The 22525-nt window shown below is 41.3% G+C and overlaps 1 protein-coding gene across 2 annotated transcripts; it reads right to left on the minus strand.

The window, feature by feature from the left end:
- Positions 1–373: 373 nt before the first annotated feature.
- LOC115148557 (voltage-dependent anion-selective channel protein 1) lies at positions 374–16773 on the minus strand. 2 transcript variants are annotated; one of them, XM_029690545.1, is made up of 9 exons: positions 16653–16773; positions 12510–12579; positions 11604–11653; positions 9155–9307; positions 8716–8768; positions 8258–8485; positions 4042–4192; positions 3781–3838; positions 374–1369 (listed from the first exon to the last, which is right to left on the minus strand). In XM_029690545.1, exons 2-9 carry the CDS (start codon positions 12574–12576, stop codon positions 1278–1280), a joined length of 852 nt encoding a protein of 283 aa, XP_029546405.1. In that variant the 5' UTR covers positions 12577–12579; positions 16653–16773; the 3' UTR covers positions 374–1277. The 2 variants fall into 2 exon arrangements, with proteins under 2 accessions (XP_029546405.1, XP_029546404.1); XM_029690544.1 differs by lacking the exon at positions 16653–16773 and adding an exon at positions 14534–14557.
- Between the last annotated feature and the right edge of the window lie 5752 nt (positions 16774–22525).

Consider the following 22525-nt stretch of genomic DNA (forward strand, 5'->3'; position numbering starts at 1 on the left):
AGGAAATCAATAAATTCATTAGGCCCTAATCTATGGATCTGCCCAGTCAATCAGAAGTAGTTTTTTTTCCAGACGAAAGGCCTTTATTACAGACAGAAATACTCCGTTTCATCAGCTGTCCAAGGCGCTGGTCTTAGACGAACCCGCAGGTGAAGAAACCGGATGTGGAGGTCCTTGGCTGGCATGGTCACACGTGGTCTGCGGTTGTAAAGCCGGTTGGACGTACTGCCCAATTCTCTAAAACGATGTTGGAGACGTTTTATGGTAGAGAAATTAACAGTTATAATCTAAGGTAGATATGAATATAGGCCTACAGCAAATCCAAGGCTTTTGTTTCCATTGTCATTGCATTATGGGTGAAAAAAAGCACAGAGGCATTCAAGATGTTCTTTATTGAACAGGGAGTAACAACGTCAGGTACACAGTTTGTCTGTTCCAACACCATCATCGGAAGACTACCATTCCTTGTAAAAGCATTTGTATTAAGAGGGATGCTGAATAGTGTGCAGGACAGGTTACCTTTCTCTTTAGGAACAATTGAGGTTTGCCTTAAACTTCAGAGGCAGGTTAAGTATTCAAGAATATTGTTAATAAAAAATAATTCACACCAAATGCACAGACAGACGAGTCAAAAACAGGTTTTATCCTAAATGGCACCATATTCCCAAAAAGTAGTGCCCTATTTAGTGCCTCAGAGCTAACGCTGCTTAAGTGAAGGACCACTTACCCATCCCATAATAATATAATATCTTAGACAGTTCCCTTCTTTGTCAGAGTGTTTACAAGGAGAGAACTCTCCATTACAGAGGAATATTTCACCAAGGAATGTTAATGTTGTAATCCAGTACCAATGATCTGTTTAATGCAACAGCCCCACCATGTGGACAGAAAGTAAACTGTATGTTTACCAAATCCTTTTTTTATTTTATCTACAGTATCTTATTTTCTCTTATCCGCTTTGGGAAAAAAATAGAAATATATTAATGTTTACATGATTGTAGTGAAATACAAATGCATAAGACCTTAACAGACCTTTTTCATTTTTATGTTTTGCCAACCTTTAAAACATCTTATAGTTTTATACTAAACTGGGCCCTGTATTCCAAAATATTTTATCTGAAATGGTCCTGTAAAAGTGGAATATCAACTGTAGTGTGATTTCCCCACGTGTGCCACCTCACCTCAACCAAAGCACATCTACTGTAAGGGAAACAAGGTTGTGAGGATAGCTATTTCAATAAAATATTTGGAGGTTTGGGGTTGTTGTGTTCCTTGCCTTATGCCTCAAACTCTACGCCGAGACCGAGCTTGTGCCCGCCGGTGTTAATGTTTTTCCCATCCAGGAGAGCAGAAAGGGTCAGCTTTATGCCTGTAGACAGAGAGACAGAGACAATACATCAACAAGAGGGAGTAACAAGTACGGCTGTGGTGATCACGAAATTGTCAGCCGGTAATTGTCAAGTTAATGTCAAATTAACATTTAGCATCTTCTGGCTTCCAGACCTTTGGAATACCTACATTTGAAAAAGTATAATAAATCCATGTAACATAGCCTACACCTTCCCAATAAATCCATTATTTATTTTATACAGGTCTAAAGAAGCATGATATGAAGAAAATTTAGTCTTATTTCAGAAGAACAGAATAGCATACTCTGAGTTGTCCTTATGTTAAGTCCTGATCTGGCTATGCCAAATGGCTATAGGCTACACTAGTTAATTTAGCAGACAAGATTTGCTAAGAATTCCGTGGCATTATTTTTATTATTTTATAGTTTGAAGAATACAATTGAAAAAAGCTGAATAAAATAGAAAGGATATTTTCTCCAAAAGATTTGAGGGAGTGCACACACGGGGCTATTCTGTGTTGAGCGGTTAACAAAGAAATAGGTATGCCTATATGCATAATTTAGAGTTATTAATGTAACTTTAGTTGTTCTACAAACATTGGAGTATATGTTTGATTTTTAATACATTGTAAGGCTGCATGATGCGACTAATGTTGATTTGGAAAAAGTAGCTTGGAAGGCATGAGCTCTGCCTTGTTTTTTGCACAGGCTGTACACACTACATCAGTCACTCATTCGCAATTTGACAAGCACTTGATAATGCTTAGAATTTCACAGCGGCATCCCCTTTCTGTGGCCATAATGCACCCTAAAAAAATCCATGCCATTTGTGGCCAGTGGCCGTTGTGCCCTTCTCCCCGAGTGCTGCGCACTCCATTACGTGATCAGGTCTTTCTCACAGGCTACAAGTGAAGACAGACACATCGGGGACACAACTGCACGCGTCCTTATCCAATTCCGAGGTGCATATTGAAGATATTGGAAGAACTGTCCACATATACTTTTTGCCAGCCAACAAGATGAGTAGGCCTAAAGAACAGCAAAAGCACTAGCCAATGTCAATACACCCCATCGTAAAAAGTTTGACCTATTATATTCTAAGCGAGAACTAAATATTCCAAACATAGTCTGGGACAGTTGTGGGATTCGATAGATCCCAAATTAATACAACCACTAGCATCAAAAAAACTATTTTTACGCAATGTGGTTGACGCAACAAATCAGAACATTTAGCTTTAAATGTTGATAAACTATTAGGCTATTTCTTCACATTATAGGCGCAGCAATGTGCACATGGTAGTAGGCTATAAGCGCAAATGTTCCATTAACAGAAAACACCATTATCAAGTGACCACAAATGCAATTATTTTATTATAAAAAGTACATTTTTATGGTGAAAATGATCTTCCCCAAACTTGAAACTCACGTGCTGCTTATGTATGCCAGTTAGGCTCTACACCCCTTGTAAAGCGGATTAATGTGCTTCATTTTAAGAAGTTATTTAGCCACTTTAGTTGTGATACAAACCTTATTAAAACATATAGGCCTATGGGCTAGGCTACATGAGGTGTGCGACTGATTCGAAAAAGTCACAAAAAAATAGATAATATATAATTCACAAGTGATAGGCCAATATTGTCACCCATCAGACTATTATTGATTTAATCTTGTCTTTACATATACTAAATCATATGTGAAATGTGTTTGATTTAGAATGGACCCTTATCATGCACCTGTATCGAAATAGGCACAGCGGGAAAAAAATACATGGAATCTATGCACTTAAATAGAGAATGGAGGATGCTTTTCCCTGTGGTTTATTTTCATGCCAGCCAGGTAGGCTATACTCCTGTTGTAAATATAAACATTAATATTAGGGAAGTTGAGAAATAAATATAGTAGGCCTAGCCTATAGAAAGCTGATGCTCCTCTTTTTAAGAGAGGCCATCACTCTGTTTTCTCACGCAATTGCATAGCCTACTGAAATGTTGCGCAACATGAGCTCTCAAGAAGTGTTTGATTAGATTTTCAAATACATTTGCATTGATGTCAGAGTGATTAAAGGGACAATAGAGTGCTGAGGACGAGGCAGTTAGCAAGTTTGGTAGGCTACTAATGACCATCAGCAGCATCAGAGCTTGGAGAAGCCTAATTACCATGACTAAACAGTCACGTGGAATTTGCCTGCCTTCATTACTCGTGACTGCCGGTGTGGTGGTAATACGGTCACCGCAACAGCCCTAGTGACAAGTGACAAGATCAGGGCTCATTGACTGGCTGAGGAGGTCAAAGATCAAGTGCACGCTGCTGTTCTGTCATTTCTTCCCTAAATACAGTGGAAAGGTATTTCAACTGCACATTTAATCTACACTGGCATGGAGAAAAATAATATTTCACAAGACATTTTAATAAAACTTTTGAAAATTACTAACCAGGCTTCAGAGTCTGAGTGTATCCCAGGCCCACGAGGCTAGAGTTGTTCACTCTGGCCTGTTGGAGAAATGTATAGATTAGAAACATGATTATGATAGGATAAAAAAAAAAAAAAAAGGACTCAAATGTACTCAACAATGCTTCCACAGATCATTATAAACTTATTAGCCTAGTAACTCCCTCTACCTGTCCCCTGAATGTGACCCCAGGCGGAGGTCATGTCTCAGCCAGTAAGAGGACTAGCTAGAGTGGCCCCTTACCGAGAAAGATGCGTCGGCATCAATCTGGTACTTGGCTGCAATGCCAAAGTGGGTGTTGCTGTTGCCAGCGGTCCAAGCCAGGTTGACTGCTGTCTCCAGCTGGTCGTTCACCTTCTGGTAGATGGAGCCCCCGAACTCGGTGCCGTCATTTCTGTCATCAAAAAAAAAAAAAGGTTGGTCATTATTACTATGAGAATGGGGAACTAACATGTATGCAAGTATATTGCAACATCACTATCAATTCCAGTATTCATGTTCAATAAAAAAAAAAACTAAAACAAGAACTGTTACAACTACCTAATATCACATGAATTGCAATCAGAAGATCAATATTAACAGTCTAAACTCAAACTGAGTGTACAAAACATTAGGAACACCTTTCTAATATTGAGTTACACCCCCTTTTGCCCTGAGAAAAGTCTAAATTCGTCGGGCACGGACTCTACAAGGTGTCGAAAACGTTCCACAGGGATGCTGGCCCATGTTGACATCGATTCTTCCCACAGTTGTTTCGAGTCGGCTGGATGTCCTTTGGGTGGTGAACCATTCTTGATACACACGGGAAACTGTTGTCGTGTCTTTGGCTATGCCGGATTAAGTGATATGACATGCTATCCTATAAAATCCTTTCTCTGTAATTAATATCACCTGATTAGCTAATCATGTAAATGTAATTAACTAGAAAGTCGGGACACCACGGAAGAGTGTTTATAGAACCATTATCTTCCGAATAAACTCTTAAACTTAGTATTATTTTACATCGATAGCAGTCAATATTAATCGTCACCTTATTTTCAGTCTCATAATGAAAGTTGTAAATTCTTGGTTATCTTCACGAACCCTGGCTAACAAGTTGAATCAGCAATATAAAATTGGGTTTAATTATTTATTTACTAAATACCTAACTAATCGCACAGAATTACATATACACAGAATACAAATTATGTCATACAGAAAACGTCCCTGGTGGACGGAGCCGACATGGCGGCTTGTTACACAAAGAAAGGGGGTTGGGCTTGAATGAAAGAGCGGGAAGACTGAGGAACAAAAGAAACAGCAGCTATGCTATCGTAAATACATTATCGTATGCATTCTAAATTACCGCCCATTTGGAAAAGGAAAATGCAATAAATATTTACTCTGAGCTGCGCTTCGGTAGGTTGGTCGTAGATGCTGGCCGGGTTGGCCAAGAGAGATCTTCCTGTCCTCCGAAGAATGTCACTGGTGGTAAATTGGATACGTTGTGGTATCTTCGTCGTGTGTTAGACTGGATCCGTCGTCCGTCCTTTCCTAGTCCACGTCTACAGCGGCCGCTGCTAACTCAACGGCTAGGAAGTATCACTTCTGTAGTGAATGAGCGTTCAAAGTTCATACCATTCACAACCAAAGCTCACGCCGAGGTTGGCTTAGTTCTGTACTTGACATGTGTCCTTTTAACGCAGAGGCTGCAGACCTCACGTAGTGGAACTAACTGGTTACATTGTGTCATTCTCTTATATAGTGGTAAGGGGAGAAGGATGTGTTTCATCGTTTATGACCCCTGTCTCTTCACAGGGGTGGGCCACTGATCAAGCAGGGCACTTTCCTTATGAAAACCCAATTCTCTCAATTGGAAGCTAAAATTACATTTAATCTCCTAACAAACAATTTCAATATCAAACATTTGAATTGCATAACAATTCCATGTGACTCTGATAACTAGAGGGTGTATACTTTCCCAAGTACAGTTTATGACATCAGTCATAATGTCTCAGATGACAACCGAACTGACATCCATATTCATTAAGTTCCAACGCATATTTCCAACTGGTTTTATTACCGAAATATGGTTCCTTTTCCCCATTTATTTGATGTTCCCAGGCTCTCTATGTTTAACAAAGGCTAATCAACAGTCCTTCAGTAGGGTCAGAGAGAGAGGGGAAGGGAGAAAGGTATTTATGGGGGGGGTCATAAACCTTACCCACAGGCCAACGTCATGACACTGTTGAGCGTGAAAAACCCAGCAGCGTTGCAGTTCTTGACACACTCAAACCGGTGCGCCTGGCACCTACTACCATACCCTGTTCAAAGGCACTGAAATCCTTTGTCTTTCCCCATTCACCCTCTGAACAGAACACATACACAATCCATAACAGTGTTTGTATATGCTTATTGGTCATAGTATGGATATAGTTAGCATGCCAAAAGTTCCCAGATGTCGTACTACATTCGCCAAAATACAAAGTATACAAGCAATGGACACTTTTTCCGTGCTTTTCGGGTCAGTAATTCAATTCTACAGAAAAAAAGTGGCGGAAAATATGCAGCTGAAGTCTGACGAAAGCGGATACAAATTTGTTGCTTTAACAAATTATGACAAATGTTAAGAAAATGTTGAGCAATGTAATAAAGTAATTACTTTTCAAATAAGTTACATTACACGTTATGTTGGCTGACAATTTGCTAGCTACGCTATCCTTACAAACCGCATACCCGGTACATACTGTTGTAATGATATGCTATGTTAGCTACCTACTGTAACGTCAGTTGGCTACTAATATATCGGACTTGCCAGTATATTTACTTTATGCTAACTACCCAACATTTATTAACTTGATTATTCACGTCATTTATAGCTTAGCTAAGTGGTAAAGTGGTTCGGGTGTGTTTGTAAATTCGCTCTGGCTACCTACTCCGATTTCAGAGCACTCTGGTCTGACTGTACCAGAGCGCAGAATAACTGATGAATTTACAAACGCTCAACACCCGTTGAATGTGGCCGGTGTCAGTAAATGTCAAAAAAGTGTAATTAAATTGTTGCCAGCAGCACCATTACAGTTACCAACAGTCTGGATAACATAAAAACTGCCTACCAGCTCTGCTAGGGTGAGTACAATGGTCAGAGAGAACTGTTCTCTCATTTGTGTCTGGAAGTAGCTAGCCAGTTAGCTTGGGTGCTTGACTACCAGTGTGAGGTCAGAACACTCGGATCAATCCTACTCCTCGGCCAGAGATTCCAGTATGCGCTCCAGAACGCACTCTGACACCCCAGATTGAATTTACGAACACACCTGAAGTCTAGCTAGTAATTTGTTATGCTAACAAGAGGTTGCATAGCAACAGCATCAACTTCCAGTAGACAGAATAAGCTCAACTGAAAGGATACCATTCGTTTACTGTATACTAAAATTAACTAATAGTATATAGTAAGTAGTATATACTCATTATGTAGTATACAATATGTTCGTATGGGTATGCGAACACAGCTCAAGTCTCAATTGTCTCAAGGCTTAAAAATCCTTCTTTAACCTGTCTCCTCTTCATCTACACTGATTGAAGTGGATTTAACAGGTGACATCAGTAAAGGATCATAGCTTCACCTAGATTCCCCTGGTCAGTCTGTCATGGAAAGAGCAGGTGTTCATAATGTTTTGTACACTCAGTGTATATCAAGGATGACCTGTCAAATTATTAAATAGCCATGTCTCAGAGCTAATTGACCTTGTCAAAAAAGTGATCATGAATGGAAGGCAAGGTCGCGGCAGGAGGTTAGCTTACTATCCTACCAACAAAGCCCTTTGACAAATCCCATCCATGTGGGATACATAAAATAACTGCCAGTCTGCATCTGAGGGACCAGAGAGACAGCAAGTGCTTAGGGCTGCTAGTGTCCAGACAACGTCAGCTCTCATAGTTCAGAGCTGGAAACAAAATGTTAGTGACTAGTCATTCAAAAAGCTCAGATGGTTGGAGCATGGTGCTTGCAACAGAGTTGGGGGTGTGCCATATATACAAAATACTTCATCACTGTAAATCATTTTGGAGAAGGATCTTAAAGACCATATATATATGGTCCCTAAGCCCCATCACTGGCTTACTGTCAGTGTTGTTAAGCCCCATCACTGGCTTACTGTCAGTGTTGTTAAGCCCAATCACTGGCTTACTGTCAGTGTTGTTAAGCCCCATCACTGGCTTACTGTCAGTGTTGTTAAGCCCCATCGCTGGCTTACTGTCAGTGTTGTTGAGCCCCATCGCTGGCTTACTGTCAGTGTTGTTAAGCCCCATCGCTGGCTTACTGTCAGTGTTGTTGAGCCCCCTTCTTACTTCCATTGTTTGCTGAAGCGCGGAGGCCTACCTGAACCATATTTATGTATCTATACAATGACGGGGTAGGCCGTCATTATAAATAAGAATTTGCTATTATCTGACTTGCCTAGTTAAATAAATATCTACTTACACATTTGTGTGGAGCTGGAACTCGTCGGTCTTGTAGCCCACGGCGAAGTTGCTCTGGGTGACCCTGTTCTTCCCGGCCTCAAAGGTCATCTGGTAGCCGGCCAGCCAGCCCTCGTAGCCCACCACCGCCATGCCGTGCACAGCCGTCCCGTTAATGTCATAGTCCACATCACACCCCAGGTTGATGTGCTCCCTCTTGTAGCCAGTCTTAATCTTACCACTCTTCTTGCTGGAGGTGGGGATATGAGAGGAATGGAAGGAAGGAAAAACTTGAGTATGAAGTAATATAGGAATCACAGTGACAGAATGGCAAATACATCCAACAATCTACATTGAGCTGAGCAAGACCAAAAGAATGGCAACATGTATTGTGTGATGACATCATTGATTGCAATTAATTAACATTGTGAAACAATTAAATGCTATCTTCAATGAATGAATTGGATAGCCACTTCTTACCCAGTGTTTGGCGAGAAGGAGGAATCAAACGTCAGTTTAAGCCCTTTGGCCAACTGAAGGGAGAAGGTGAGAGAAAGATGGAGAGGTTAAGAAAGATGGAGAGGTTAAGTAAATTAATTTCCGAGACAGATGGAAAGAACGATTAAGAAAGCATTGTTGCGTAATTAAAAGGCATATTGCTATGAGCATTTCACCACTTAACAGGGTGGGGGGCACCATAGGGAACAGACTCCCACACGATGAAGACTAAACATGTAAAGTTATGTATATATAGTCATAAAATATAGAATAAAAATCAATGAAACAAGTCAGTGAGTGCTGATCTTTTTTATATTTACACTAAGGGATTACTCATTGGCTTATAGCATCCTTCGAACAATGACAGATTGTTTTCTTCAGACTAGAGTACACCCTGATCTAAAGAACACTTAGTCCTGACCTGGTCCTCCAGAGTGATCTCGGTGCCCAGAGTGTTGTCGGTGTTCCACTTCTCAGTGAAGGTCAGTCCGTGTTCGGCCCACTTGTACTTGGTCTCCAGGGCGCCGGCCACTTTGCTCGTCTCGGTGTTGGCAGAGCCCGTGCTGGTGAACTCCTGGGATTGGGGTCAAACAGAGGTCAGATGTGATCACGTTATTATAGCATCAGACATTATTAGTGAGGATTTGGATCGCTGAGGACCACATTGGCACGTCACAAGTGACGCGGACAATCCGAGAGGTCTTTCACAGGTGTCGATGAGCCAGATGACTAAACAGAAGAAAAATATAAAAACAACATGTAAAGTGTTGGTCCCATGTTTCATGAGCCGAAATAAAAAAATCCCAGAAATTTGCTATACGCACAAGCCGCTTATTTCTCTCAGATTTTGTGCACAAATTTGTTTACATCCCTACTAGTGAGCATTTATTCTTTACCAAGATAATCCATCCATCTGACAGGTGTGGCATATCAAGAAGCTGATTAAACAGCATGATCATTACACAGATGCACCTTGTTTTGGGGACAATAAAAGGCCACTCTAAAATGTGAAGTTTTGTCACAACACAATGCCACAGATGTCTCAAGTTGAGGGAGAGTGCAATTGGCATGCTGACTGCAGGAATGTCCACCATAGCGTTTGCCAGAGAATTGAATGTTAATTTCTCTACCATAAGCGGCCTCCAATGTCATTTTAGAGAATCTGGTAGTACATTCACCCGGCCTCACAACCGCAGACCAGGTGTATGGCGTGTGTGGGTGAGCGGTTTGCTGATGTCAATTTTGTGAACAGAGTACCCCATGGTGGCAGAAGGAGTTATGGTATGAGTTATGCTACGGACAACAAACACAATTGCATTTTATCAATTTCAATGCACAGAAATACCGTGACGAGATCCTGAAGCCCATTGTGAGGCCCATTTTTGTTTATGGTATCTGTGACCAACAGATGCATATCTGTATTCCCAGTCATGTAAAATCCATTGATTAGGGCATAATTCATTTATTTCAATTGACTGATTTCCTCATAACTGTAACTCAGTAAAATCTTTGAAATTGTTTAATGTTGCGTTTATATTTTTGTTCATCAAGACTGTTTCAAGGACAGCTTTTTTCCCATCTACGTAACATTGCAAAAATCAGAAACTTTCTGTCCAAAAATGATGCAGAAAAATGAATCTGTGCTTTTGTCACTTCTAGGTTAGACTACTGCAATGCTCTACTTTCCGGCTACCCGGATAAAGCACTAAATAAACTTAATTTAGTGCTAAACACGGCTGCTAGAATCTTGACTAGAACCAAAACATTTGATCATATTACTCCAGTGCTAGCCTCTCTACACTGGCTTCCTGTTAAGGCAAGGGCTGATTTCAAGGTTTTACTGCTAACCTACAAAGCATAACATGGGCTTGCTCCTACCAATCTTTCCGATTTGGTCCTGCCGTACATACCTACACCAACGCTACGGTCACAAGACTCAGGCCTCATTGTCCCTAGGATTTCTAAGCAAACAGCTGGAGGCAGGGCTTTCTTCTATAGAGCTCCATTTTTATGGAATGGTCTGCCTATCTATGTGAGAGACGCAGACTCGGTCTCGACCTTTAAGTCTTTATTGAAGACTCATCTCTTCAGACGGTCCTATGATTGAGTGTAGTCTGGCCCAGGAGTGTGAAGGTGAACGGAAAGGCACTGGAGCAATGAACCACCCTTGCTGTCTCTGCCTGGCCGGTTCCCCTCTCTCCACTTGGATTCTCTGCCTCAAACCCTATTACAGGGGCTGAGTCACTGGCTTACTGGTGCTCTTCCATGCCGTCCCTAGGAGGGGTGCGTCACTTGAGTGGGATGAGTCACTGACGTGATCTTCATGTCCGGGTTGGCGCCCCCCCCCTTGGGTTGTGCAGTGGGGGAGATCTTCATGGGCTATACTCGGCCTTGTCTCAGGATGGTAAGTTGGTGGTTGAAGATATCCCTCTAGTGGTGTGGGGGCTGTGCTTTGGCAAAGTGGGTGGGGTTATATCCTGCCTGTTTGGCCCTGTCCGGGGGTATCGTCGGACGGGGCCACAGTGTCTCCCGACCCCTCCTGTCTCAGCCGCCAGTATTTACGCTGCAATAATTTATGTGTCGGGATGCTATTATATGCCTTTATATCTGGAGTATTTCTCCTGTCTTATCCAGTGTCCTGTGTGAATTTAAGTATGCTCTCTCTAATTCTCTCTCTATTTTTCTCTCTCTCAGAGGACCTGAGCCCTAGGACCATGCCTCAGGACTACCTAGCCCGATGACTCCTTGCTGTCCCCAGTCCACCTGGTCGTGCTGCTACTCCAGTTTCAACTGTTCTGTCTGCGGCTATGGAACCCTGACCTGTTCACCTCTTTTGGCTCAAGGGGTATACGGATTGCAGTGGAACTTACCAGTCCATTCTCTGACTTTGTTTTCAAGTCCAGCTTGATGAGACCAAAACCTGAAAGGCATGGAAGAAAATTAAATCAAACCATTGTAATTAAAATATATTCTATGAGTGCTTTTTAAACTGATGATATATTCCTGTTCAGTTCATTATTTCCACTAACATTCCTAGCAATCTGTTAACGCATGGCTTCTGTTTTCAAAATAAGCATGCCGTCTCTTGCAGACTTATTTAATCACTTCCTAAACACATACAGTGCTTATGAAGTGACAACGTAACAAAATATAGAAAAAGTCAAGGGGTCTAAATACTTTCCGAATGCACTGTAAACCACTGTTCAATACATCCCTCTCTGAGAAATACCAGTCTAGCCTATCACACATCCATTACAAATATTACATTACATTGATAGATTGAGTTTATTGATTTGATACCAGTATCACAATATTTTTCTCCATAAATGTTTCCAACATTTGGGCTGTTTTCCTAAAGTTAAATGTGCTTTGTTTCCTTGCCACGATACTAACGAGTACTGCGATACTGGCATCTTTCCCAGCCCTAGTTTCTACACTAGAGTACATTGTCACGTCAGGCACAGTTCACCGCACCAGCTTCCTTCCCATCCATCTCTGTGAGGCAGTGTGCTGGTCGTCCCACCCTCGCCTGGGGGATTTACCTGTGAATCCCCATAATAAGGCCTAGGCCTCAATAGCTCAGTACAGCTTTGTGTCTCTCAGTCAATAACTGCCTAAGGACAGCCAGTCTAAACTAGAGGGTTTACCAAATGGCTATAACACTAGGCCAGTACGACTACAGTCCACTCCTGATTCTCTGCAGGACAGGAGCAAAGGCTGAGTTGAAGAATGATCTAGGAAATAGTGGGTAGTAAGTAGTACTGCTCAGTGCTCACCGTATCCCTTGGTAAAGACATCCTTGGCGGACTTGCCAAGGTCAACATAGGTAGGAGGAACGGCCATTATCTGTAAAATAAATAAAATAAAAATCATAAGGGAAAAAAAAAGGAGACAGCTTTGTGTTAGGCTACTGCTTAGCACAAAGCTCTGTGAGATAGCAATGGCATACATAAAGCATTAGCAGTGTGCTAGGCCTTCACTGACAAGGCAACTGGGGAGAGAACACTGCGTGTGGGGGAGGAGGTGGGAGAGGATTGAGGTCATTGATGGACGGGGTGGCCCGGTAGGGGGAGGGGCAGGCAGACAGAGGGGCAGGCAGACATGCCTCACATCTGCCTGAACAGACTAACCCGTTTGCTCTGACTCATCAGAAAAAGAGTGATGTGCTTGCCTTGCCAGGCTAGAGATTTCACAACAGCAGCCAAACCTGATACACTGGACTGACAGCCAAATTAAAAACGCAAAAACACAGCTTATGAATCAATAAGTGATTTCTAAATGGAAGGTTAGATGTGTTTTATCACTTGTTAGACGACCTCAACTCCACTCTTGCTATAAGAGAATGTGTGGGGGGAGAGACTTCAATGTTGAGTAACAGGAGGGAAAAATCTGCTTGTTGCAGATTCCATAAAGGATTTCGGCATTGATCATGCTTTTTCGTCCAAGACTAGGCTTAAACTAGAACACTTGCCCTCTACACACGTGTGCACAATGCTAATTTGCAAACAGAATAGCCTATAGCCCAAATGGCTATTTTGTACAGCAGTGCATGCCACATAGCCTACAGCCTCGATCACTTCCTTCAAACACTATAATAGAATATTAATGATAAATTACTACACCTTTCTCCCTGTCATACACTGAACGAACGCAACACGCAACAATTTCAAAGATTTTACTAATAAATTCATTAGGCCCTTATCTATGGATTTCACATGACTGGGAATAAAGACATCTGTTGGCCACAGATTCCTTAAAATAAAAAGGTAGGGGTGTGGATCAGAAAACCAGTCAGTATCTGGTGTGACCAGCACTTGCCTCATGCAGCCCGATACATAAAGTAAAGCCCCGCCTTATCTCAGCTCACTGGTCACCATAGCAGCACCCACCCGTAGCACGCGCTCCAGCAGGTATATCTCACTGGTCACCCCCAAAGCCAATTCCTCCTTTGGCCGCCTTTCCTTCCAGTTCACTGCTGCCAATGACTAGAACGAACTGCAAAAATCACTGAAGCTGGAGACCAATAACTCCCTCACTTGCTTTAAGCACCAGCTTTCAGAGCAGCTCACAGATCACTGCACCTGTACATAGCCCATCTGTAAACCGCCCACCCAACTACCTAATCCCCATACTGTATTTATTTATCTATCTTGCTCATTTGTACCCCAGTATCTCTACTTGCACATTCAACTTCTGCACATCTACCATTCCAGTGTCTAATTGCTATATTGTAATTACTTCGCCACCATGGCCTATTTATTGCCCGACCTCCCTTATCTTACCTCATTTGCACTCACTGTATATAGATTTTTCTTTTTTCTACTGTATGTTTGTTTATTCCATGTGTAACTCTGTGTTGTCGTATGTGTCGAACTGCTGTGCTTTATCTTGGCCAGGTCGCAGTTGTAAATGAAAACTTGCTCTCAACTAGTTAAATATAGGTGAAATAAAAAAACATCTCCTTCGCATAGAGTTGATAAGGCTGTTAATTATGGTCTGTGAAAAGTTGTCCCATTCCTATTCAATAGCTGTGCGAAGTCGTTGGATATTGGCGGGAACTTGAACACGCTGTCATACACATCGATCTAGAGCATCCCAAACATGATCAATGGGTGACATGTCTGGTAAGTATGCAAGCCATGGAAGAACTGGGACATTTTCAGCTTCCCAGAATTTTGTAGAGATCCTTGCGAAATGGTGCCGTGCATTATAATGCTGAAACATGAGGTGATGGCAGCGGATGAATTCACGACAATGGGCCTCAGGATCTTGTCACAGTATCTCTGTGCATTCAAATTACCATCAATACAATCCAATTATGTTCGATGTCCGTAGCTTATGCCTGCCAATACCATAACCCCAACGCCACTATGGGGTAATCTGTTCACAACGCTGACATCGGCAAACCGCTCGCCCACACGACGCCATGCACGCTGTCTGCCATCTGCCTGGTAGAGTTGAAACCGGGATTCATCCGTGAAGAGCACACTTCTCCAGCGTGCCAGTGGCCATCGATGGTGAGCTTTTGCCCACTGACGTTGGTTACAATGCCGAACTGCAGTCAGGTCAAGAACCTGGTGAGGATGACGAGCATGCAGATGAGCTCCCCTGAGACGGTTTCTGTAAAATGATGTTGGAGGTGGCACATGTTAGAGAAATTAACATTCAATTCTATGGCAATAGCATACCAATTGCACGCTCCCTCAAAACTTGAGACATCTGTGGCATTGTGATGTGACAAAACTGCACATTTTAGAGTGGCCTTTTATTGTGCCCTGCACAAGGTGCACCCATGTAATGATCATGCTGTTAAATCATCTTCTTGATATGCCCCACCCATCAAGTGGATGGATTATCTTGGTAAAGGAAAAATGCTCACTAACAGTGATGGAAACAAATTTGTGCACAAAACTAGAAAAATGGTATAATAATGTGCGTATGGAACATTTCTGTGACCTTTCATTTCAGCTCATGAAACATAGGACCAACACTTTAGTTTATATTTTTGTTCAGTGTAAATGCATGGTTTAGTGACACCAAAAACCAAAACCAATTATTACACATCTCTCATTTCTACACGCTTTGAAATTCAGTGGGGTGGCTGGTAGCCTAGTGGTAGAGCATTGGGCCAGTAACCGAAAGGTTCCTGGATCGAATCCCAGAACTGACAAGGTAAAGATCTGTCATTCTGCCCCTGAGCAAGGCATAACTGCCCCTGAGCAAGGCATAACGACAGATTGTTCCCCGGACGCCAAAGACTTGGATGTGGATTAAGGAAGCCCCCCGCACCTCTCTGATTCAGAGGGGTTGGGTTAAATGCGGAAGGCACATTTCAGTTCAGCATTCAGTTTTTAATACGAGCCATCTTCAGTGACCAACAGGCACTCACTCGAAGGGGACCACGGTAGGAGACAGGAAGTGTCAAACATCAGGCATTCCAGAACACACACACACACACACACACACACACATTACACAAATACACACACAGGAAGAAGCACTGAACATTTGAGGATCATTATTGGTGGGAGAGGTTAGAATATTAGGCCATACAGAGAATTATGTCCGTGGGGTCTTGAGGAATGTACTAGCTAGTCTACATAACAGGGTCTTCAAGGAAAGCCACACAATGTGTCCTTCTGCTCCCTCTTGAGATAGAAATACTTCGTTGCACAAAGCCAATGAAATCTCATCAGACGATAGCTTTTTCAAATAAGCATATCTGAACATAAATATCAAGGGAACATCGACTGACAGGACCTTGATATAGGAGATTGATCAAGCAGTCAATTGAGAACGTTAGCATTGTTGCATTAAACCAGCTGTCTGACACGGGTCTCACGTTCCATGTGCACTAGAGAGATGGAAATGCAATGTACACGTTTCCCAGACAGTTGTCACAGAATCTGCAACCTGCTGCCTGATACGAGCAGTCCTTCTGCCTGGTGATGTCCAAGGGGTTATGCAACAAGGCGGCAGAAACATCACTGCTTGTGCTTAAACATCTTTAGCTTACTTGCTAACGAAGTAGAAAACTTGCTCGCTTGCAGAGGTTGGCAAGCAATTGGTGGACTGCGGGACAAGCGCATACACTACACATTATCGCTGGCTATAGCTAGCAACTTTAATCAAAATGCAGAGAACAGTACCTAAGCTCATTCAATTCAAATAAGAACGCGTCAGGGTATTAGGTAGTTACTCGAGGCCATGTTCACGTAGCTAGCTAGCCAGATAGCTAACTCATCAGGCTAGCTAGCCGTTTGCTGATCAGCATTTCTCCTCCTGGACTGCTTCTAACGCACCGTTACTGGTTGCGTGGTGGATACGCGTGCCATCTCTTCCGACTCAAGCCAAGAGGTCAATGTCTATCACAATAGTGCCCCATAATATGCCACAATACTAGCTACATTTCAACATACCTCTGTCAGTGCTTTCCAACCCTGCCTGAGGAGATTCCTGTCAACTCGACAACGGGAGGGGTGAGAGGAGGTGCCAGAGCGTTTCACACGCTAGAAGTCAAGCAAGCGTATGAAGAAGAAAAGAAAAAAGAGGCATGACTCTTGCGTTGTCTTTGTGGCGCACGCGCTGTCGATCGTTTGACGTCCGCATAGCGCGTCATCGGTAGGCTTCAAACCCGCCACCGTTAACAGCCGATCTAGAATCAGCTCGTCCCACCTCCTCACCAAACCCCATCATTATGTGCTTATAACAAAACCGTCCCTGGTCAACGAGTAGCCTAATCGCTGGAATGCAGGAATGTCGCATCAACGTTGCACAGGAGAAGAGGCAAGAGGTAACGTTGAGCACTCATCACAGTCGACTTCTGTAAGGCATTGTCTGTATCCCCAGCAAATCCTGGCTGTTTAACGCAATTTGTACATTCAAAATGTGCATATTGTGAAGGCCTTTTTATGTGTAAGCCTATCATGCAGTTGCAATTTTGAACTTTTTTTTGTCATATACAAGTCACATCAGTGCCAGTTTATAAACTGTGTTCTGCACTCTTGTGAGCCTCATGAGTGTTGTGCATGGCAGCATAGGTGCAAAGCTTTTTTGTGAAATAGTGTGTAACTTGTTTTCATAGAATAGTGTGGAAGTGGTTGTGTGGAACCCTGCCAAACCCCACGACTTCCTCTGTCATAGTTAGGGTGCAGCTGGCAGCAAATACCTCCAGCTATTATCTAGTGAAAATAACTACAATGTGATACCGTCTATAGCAGTTCACTTTCGATGTCAGATTAGTTATGCTCAAGATAACATATTTATATATATATTTTTTTAAATATAAATTAAATCGCTGGTTACGGTACGTGTCTATAGGCACCCAGGTGACCCAGGAAGTAGAAATGCAAAGCTAGGCCAATGGAGAGCATTCAGTACCATGTTCATCTTCGAAACTATGATATGCACCTACGGTAATTATGTCTCCCTTTATTGAATTATATTTTATCTTTGCTGCTACGAAATAGGCAAAATACCCTACAAATAAAGACATTTGGAAAGCCGTTTGTTTTGCAAGCATTTATGAACATTTGCAATCCCTAATGTGCTCGAATGGCTTCTAGGAATGTTAGTAGCACTACAATATCTTCAGAGGACAAGGGGACCATGAAACTGCCTTATCAAAGAACCAAAGGAGAGGCCGCAGACTGAATGAGGGCATGGGAGAAGCTGTGAGCTGTTTTGGCCAGTAGGTGACAGTGTAAGCAATGTAATGTGACTCCTCTCTGTTTCCAGAAAGCACAGTGAAAGTCTCCTCAAATTACAAAAAAAAGGCAACTAAGAACTTCAAATTCATTTTAATAATTTGATAAATCTTCATATAGTATTTTCTTGAAGTTATTTGATTGATTAGAAAAGGTTAGTTACTGTATGAACTTAAACTATTTGTATTTCTAAAAAGAAAATACATTTGGTTTCAATGTTAATCATATGATGAATATACTGCTAAAAATAACATATACTGTTGGGTTTTAGCTCAGTTGAAAAGAATAAGGAACATGTTGTATTTCTCTGACTAATAAACACATTAATATCACATAAAATAGCAACACCTCAAATTAAATAAAAAGCCTCAGCATTTTTAAATAATTTATGTGAACATTCTCATACTGTCAGCCAGAAAATAACAACTACTATGAAAATGATTTAAGTGTTATGTAGTTACATAACTATCTGATAGATTCTTTAAATTTGCCTTAATCTTAATAGCAACATTTCAATTCTTATTTTAATTGATAGTACTTTAAGTGGCATTTATGTTATTTCATTTGAGCTAATTCTTCAAAGTAAATAGGAGCTGTTTTTGTCATTTAATTTCTATAATAATTGATTAATTCCAAGATAATGTCATGCAGTGTTTGAGGCAGTTCTTTTGTGATTTAATTTTCTTTAAGATGGCTTGAAGTAAGTCATGTCAGTAAACAATAATGAATTATGTTAATTATAACAGCAGAGCAGTTATAAACAGCATGATTCAGAACTAACAAACAGTCTGTCATTGACGTAGAGACTCTTATATTTATTTATTTACCAACAGCGACTGATTGTTTTAATCAACTCAAGTTAAAGCTACAATCCTTAGTTGCTACATCCATTTTTGGACTTATAAATGTATGATATATATATACTCATTGATTCTTGAAGAATATAGAAATGCCTCATGAGCTTAGTTCAACTGTCGTACCACATCAGAACCCAAAATATAATCTTGTTTTGCTGCAATATTTGTAAACAATGTAAATTAAAACAAACAATGTATAGCCTCAAAACATGGTTTAAACTCACATTTTTTTATATCATGGATAGTTAGTCCTTGCATCCATAGCTCTGTCTATGAATTTAAGAGTGGTTGCATTTCTTAGTTTTTTACCAAAACAGAAGCGGTTTTGTTTTTGTTTCAATTAAGGATTCTAGCTTTGAGGTATTTCCTTAAATTCTTGAACTGCTCTTTTGTCTTGAACATGCAACATTGCATTTTGCTGTTCTTGTGTCATTGTATCCTGAATCACATTTTACCACCAATTTCTCATTTGTCGCCTTTCAGTCGCCTGCATATGAAGCCAAATTCATTTTAAAATGATCCTCAAGTAATATCTGGATTCTCCTTTCATCCCCACGCATCAAAGCCAACCAATGCACACTTCAAACAGCCATCACCAACTGCCAATCACGTATCTAAAGATGACAAACACAACAGAAAATGCTAATCAACCCAGGGCCCGCATCTACAAAGTAAATAAAGAAATTATAAACAGATGCCATAATTTACAACATATGGATAAATAAAGCACTATGTCATCTTTTTCAAAACAGCGGTTCAAGCGAGGTCCAAAACCCTCCCATCCAACCAAGCCCCTCATGAGTCAATGACTTCACTGGAGCCTGATGTATGTTGATGCTTTTTCCATTCAGCGCTGAATGGAAGTCCGTAACCCAGACTCTGGTTATGGTTGTATAAATCATTTTATTTTCCCCAAGTTCCTACTCAAACAGCCGCTCTCCAAAGACCTTCTAACTTCCATTAGCTATAGGCAATGATTGAATATGGTAACTGATGTTTTTGAAGATGGGATGGTTTATTGTCTCGCACTTTTCTAAGTAAAACATAATTTCTATCAATGATTGGAAATGTTTTTTAGAGAGGGGGTGACACAGAATACAATAAGTAGTTAGTAGGAGATTCAGTCAACCTTTTCTGGACTTCTTGACGTTTTGAAGCCCCCATAGTCCACTGTTGGCTGTCCTGCCCTAGCACATAAAGTTAGTGATGCCAAAGATGAGCTAAAACAATATGAAAGGTGTCACGCCCTGACCGTAGAGAGCCCTTCGTTCTCTATGGTGTAGTAGGTCAGGGCGTGATTAGGGGGTGATCTAGTATGTTTATTTCTATCTTGGTGCTAATATGGTTCCCAATTAGAGGTAGCTGTTTATCGTTGCCTCTGATTGGGGATCATATTTAGGTAGCTATTTCCCCACCTGTGTTTTGTGGGATATTGATTGTTAGTGTGTTTGGGCACTACGTCCTCACGGTCTTTGTAAGTTTTGTTATTTTGTTTTGTTAGTTTCACTTAAATAAATATTTGGAACTATACTCACGCTGCGCCTTAGTCCGATCATATTCAAGAATGTGACAAAAGGTGTACTTTGAAAGGGTTTGTTTTTTCTCTTCAGTTCACCGTCGCAGAAGTTGTTAACATTATAGGGGAAAAAAGATGTGTGTGTGTGTGTTTCCTGGCTGAACTTTGGTAGAAGGTATGAGACATGTCAAGGCTTGACTGTGGTCAAAGCTGTTCTTGCATACGTACACACACACACACACACACACACACACACACACACACACACACACACACACACACACACACACACACACACACACACACATTTGAGCCTTGAGTCACTCTTGCTATGCCTGCATGTTTTGTTCTAAGTGTGAGAGACTGAGATCTTTATCTAGCTACCATGCACTGTAGTCCAGGGATTGCAGTAAGATGGGTAACAGACAGTTTCACAGTAGTGGAGAGATCTGTGCTGATAATTGGGTATGCTCAGATGCACCTTTTTCCAGTATAGAACAAGCTTTGTTGTGGGAACAAAAGTATTTCTGCAATCGCCCACTTTCTATTTCCCAAATCACCTCGCAGTGTAACACTGTGGTAATAATTCCATAGATATGTTATCAATCTTTCTGTTTACTAATAGAAACATATGAAGGGCCAATGTGTCTAGATTAATATTTTCAACACAACAACTGATCATTCAAACAATGATGATATTTTTGCCATTGATAACAACAACACAGGTTTGACTCAGAGAAGGGAGAGGTGTTCAGCATTGACGTTATTGGACAACAGCTATACAGCTCAGAGAGGCCTGCACCTCACTGTACCCAACATCAACATGTGTACTGAATGTGATCATCTAATCAACAGATTCTCCATATTCTTCCCCCCCTGGTGTCTGCACATCAAAGGGGCAAAGGATGGAACGGTATCTCTATGCCTGCACTTACTACTGTGAACAAGCCTGGTTTTAACCCACTAGACATGGCCAAGAAGAAACCTAGGAAATTGAATTTCATTACTCTACCGCTGCATGGTTGATGTTTTGATACCATTTGCAACCTTTAGGTAAGGTTGGACCACAAAAGAAACAAAGCCCTAATTAAGATTCATTATCAAGTAAATACTACAGTACTTTGACAAGATGTAGCACAGAGAAAGGAAAATGTAATCAATCACACTCGACCCTTTTGAAATGAACATATTTTCAAACACAGCAAACAGCAACTGAGAGGCAATGATGGATGATAACTTCCAGACTGTTATGCAGTGGAAACAAGCGTTTTGCTTGTTGTGTAACACCTTACTGAGAAATGTGCAGCTCCTTTATCTAAAGTGTAAAGAAATCAGACAACAAAAGGAGATGTCTACTCCAAGGCTTGGCATATGTGCTAGCTTTGAGGAGATAGACAGGAAACCTTAAATGCCAGGCTTGCGTCTCTGAGTAACGAACATACAGTACATCTTCAGACCGTCTTGTCACATCCAAGCAACCCTAAATAACACTTCTAAACATACATCATTGCTTTTCCCCTCAGTATGAGAAATATCAGTCTCAGTCCATCATCTTTTATAGTTCTGAGGAGGAGACGTAGCGTTCCCCAATGGCCCCACTAGATCCCCTTTATTAATTCTGGTCCCGGATAACGAAATGACGTACATTATTTAACATGATGTATTTTTGTCTTCCTAGTTCGAGTCACTATGGACTGTAAAGCCAACTTTAGTGATGGTGCATCTTTGGCTTGCTCAGTGTAAGAATAACACATTTACAAAGCTCTACATAGTTATCTCTTTCCCCAAAACCGTAACTGCTCAGCCCTGACAAAATATTTTTAAAAAACTGCAGTTTGGAGCAAATATGTGAAAACCAAGAGTCCTTAACACCATGCAACAACAATGGCAATTATATCAACCACTGCTCCACCAACCACCATTCAAGACCAATACATCATATCAGTAGTAAAGATAAGAGGTCTATCTAGCCTCAATGAATGTTTTCAGTTGTTCCAGTTTAGAAAATCAAGAGAAATAACAACAGTTGATATATGTGTGGTGAATCTCTTGCTGCCATTGCCAGAGCAACCCTGTAATCTAGCCCATCATAAAACCAGAACAGATTTGGTTTAGCGCTTCCAGGGTGCCATCACTTTAAATTATTTTGAGCCAATCAGAAGGCCTGGGAGAATAATGTTTGTTCCCAAGATTGATTCCCAACTAGATGATAT

The sequence above is a fragment of the Salmo trutta genome, chromosome 15 (assembly GCF_901001165.1).
Source record: "Salmo trutta chromosome 15, fSalTru1.1, whole genome shotgun sequence".
Lineage (NCBI taxonomy): Eukaryota > Metazoa > Chordata > Actinopteri > Salmoniformes > Salmonidae > Salmo > Salmo trutta.

Excerpts from the sequence above, each read along its gene's own strand:
- LOC115148557 (XM_029690544.1), bottom strand. Across the intron at positions 9,308-11,603 it reads CAAAGTCAGAGAATGGACTG|GAGTTCACCAGCACGGGCTC; the intron begins GTAAGTTCCACT and ends CCCCAATCCCAG. Across the intron at positions 1,370-3,780 it reads CACTCAGACTCTGAAGCCTG|GCATAAAGCTGACCCTTTCT; the intron begins GTTAGTAATTTT and ends CTCTGTCTACAG.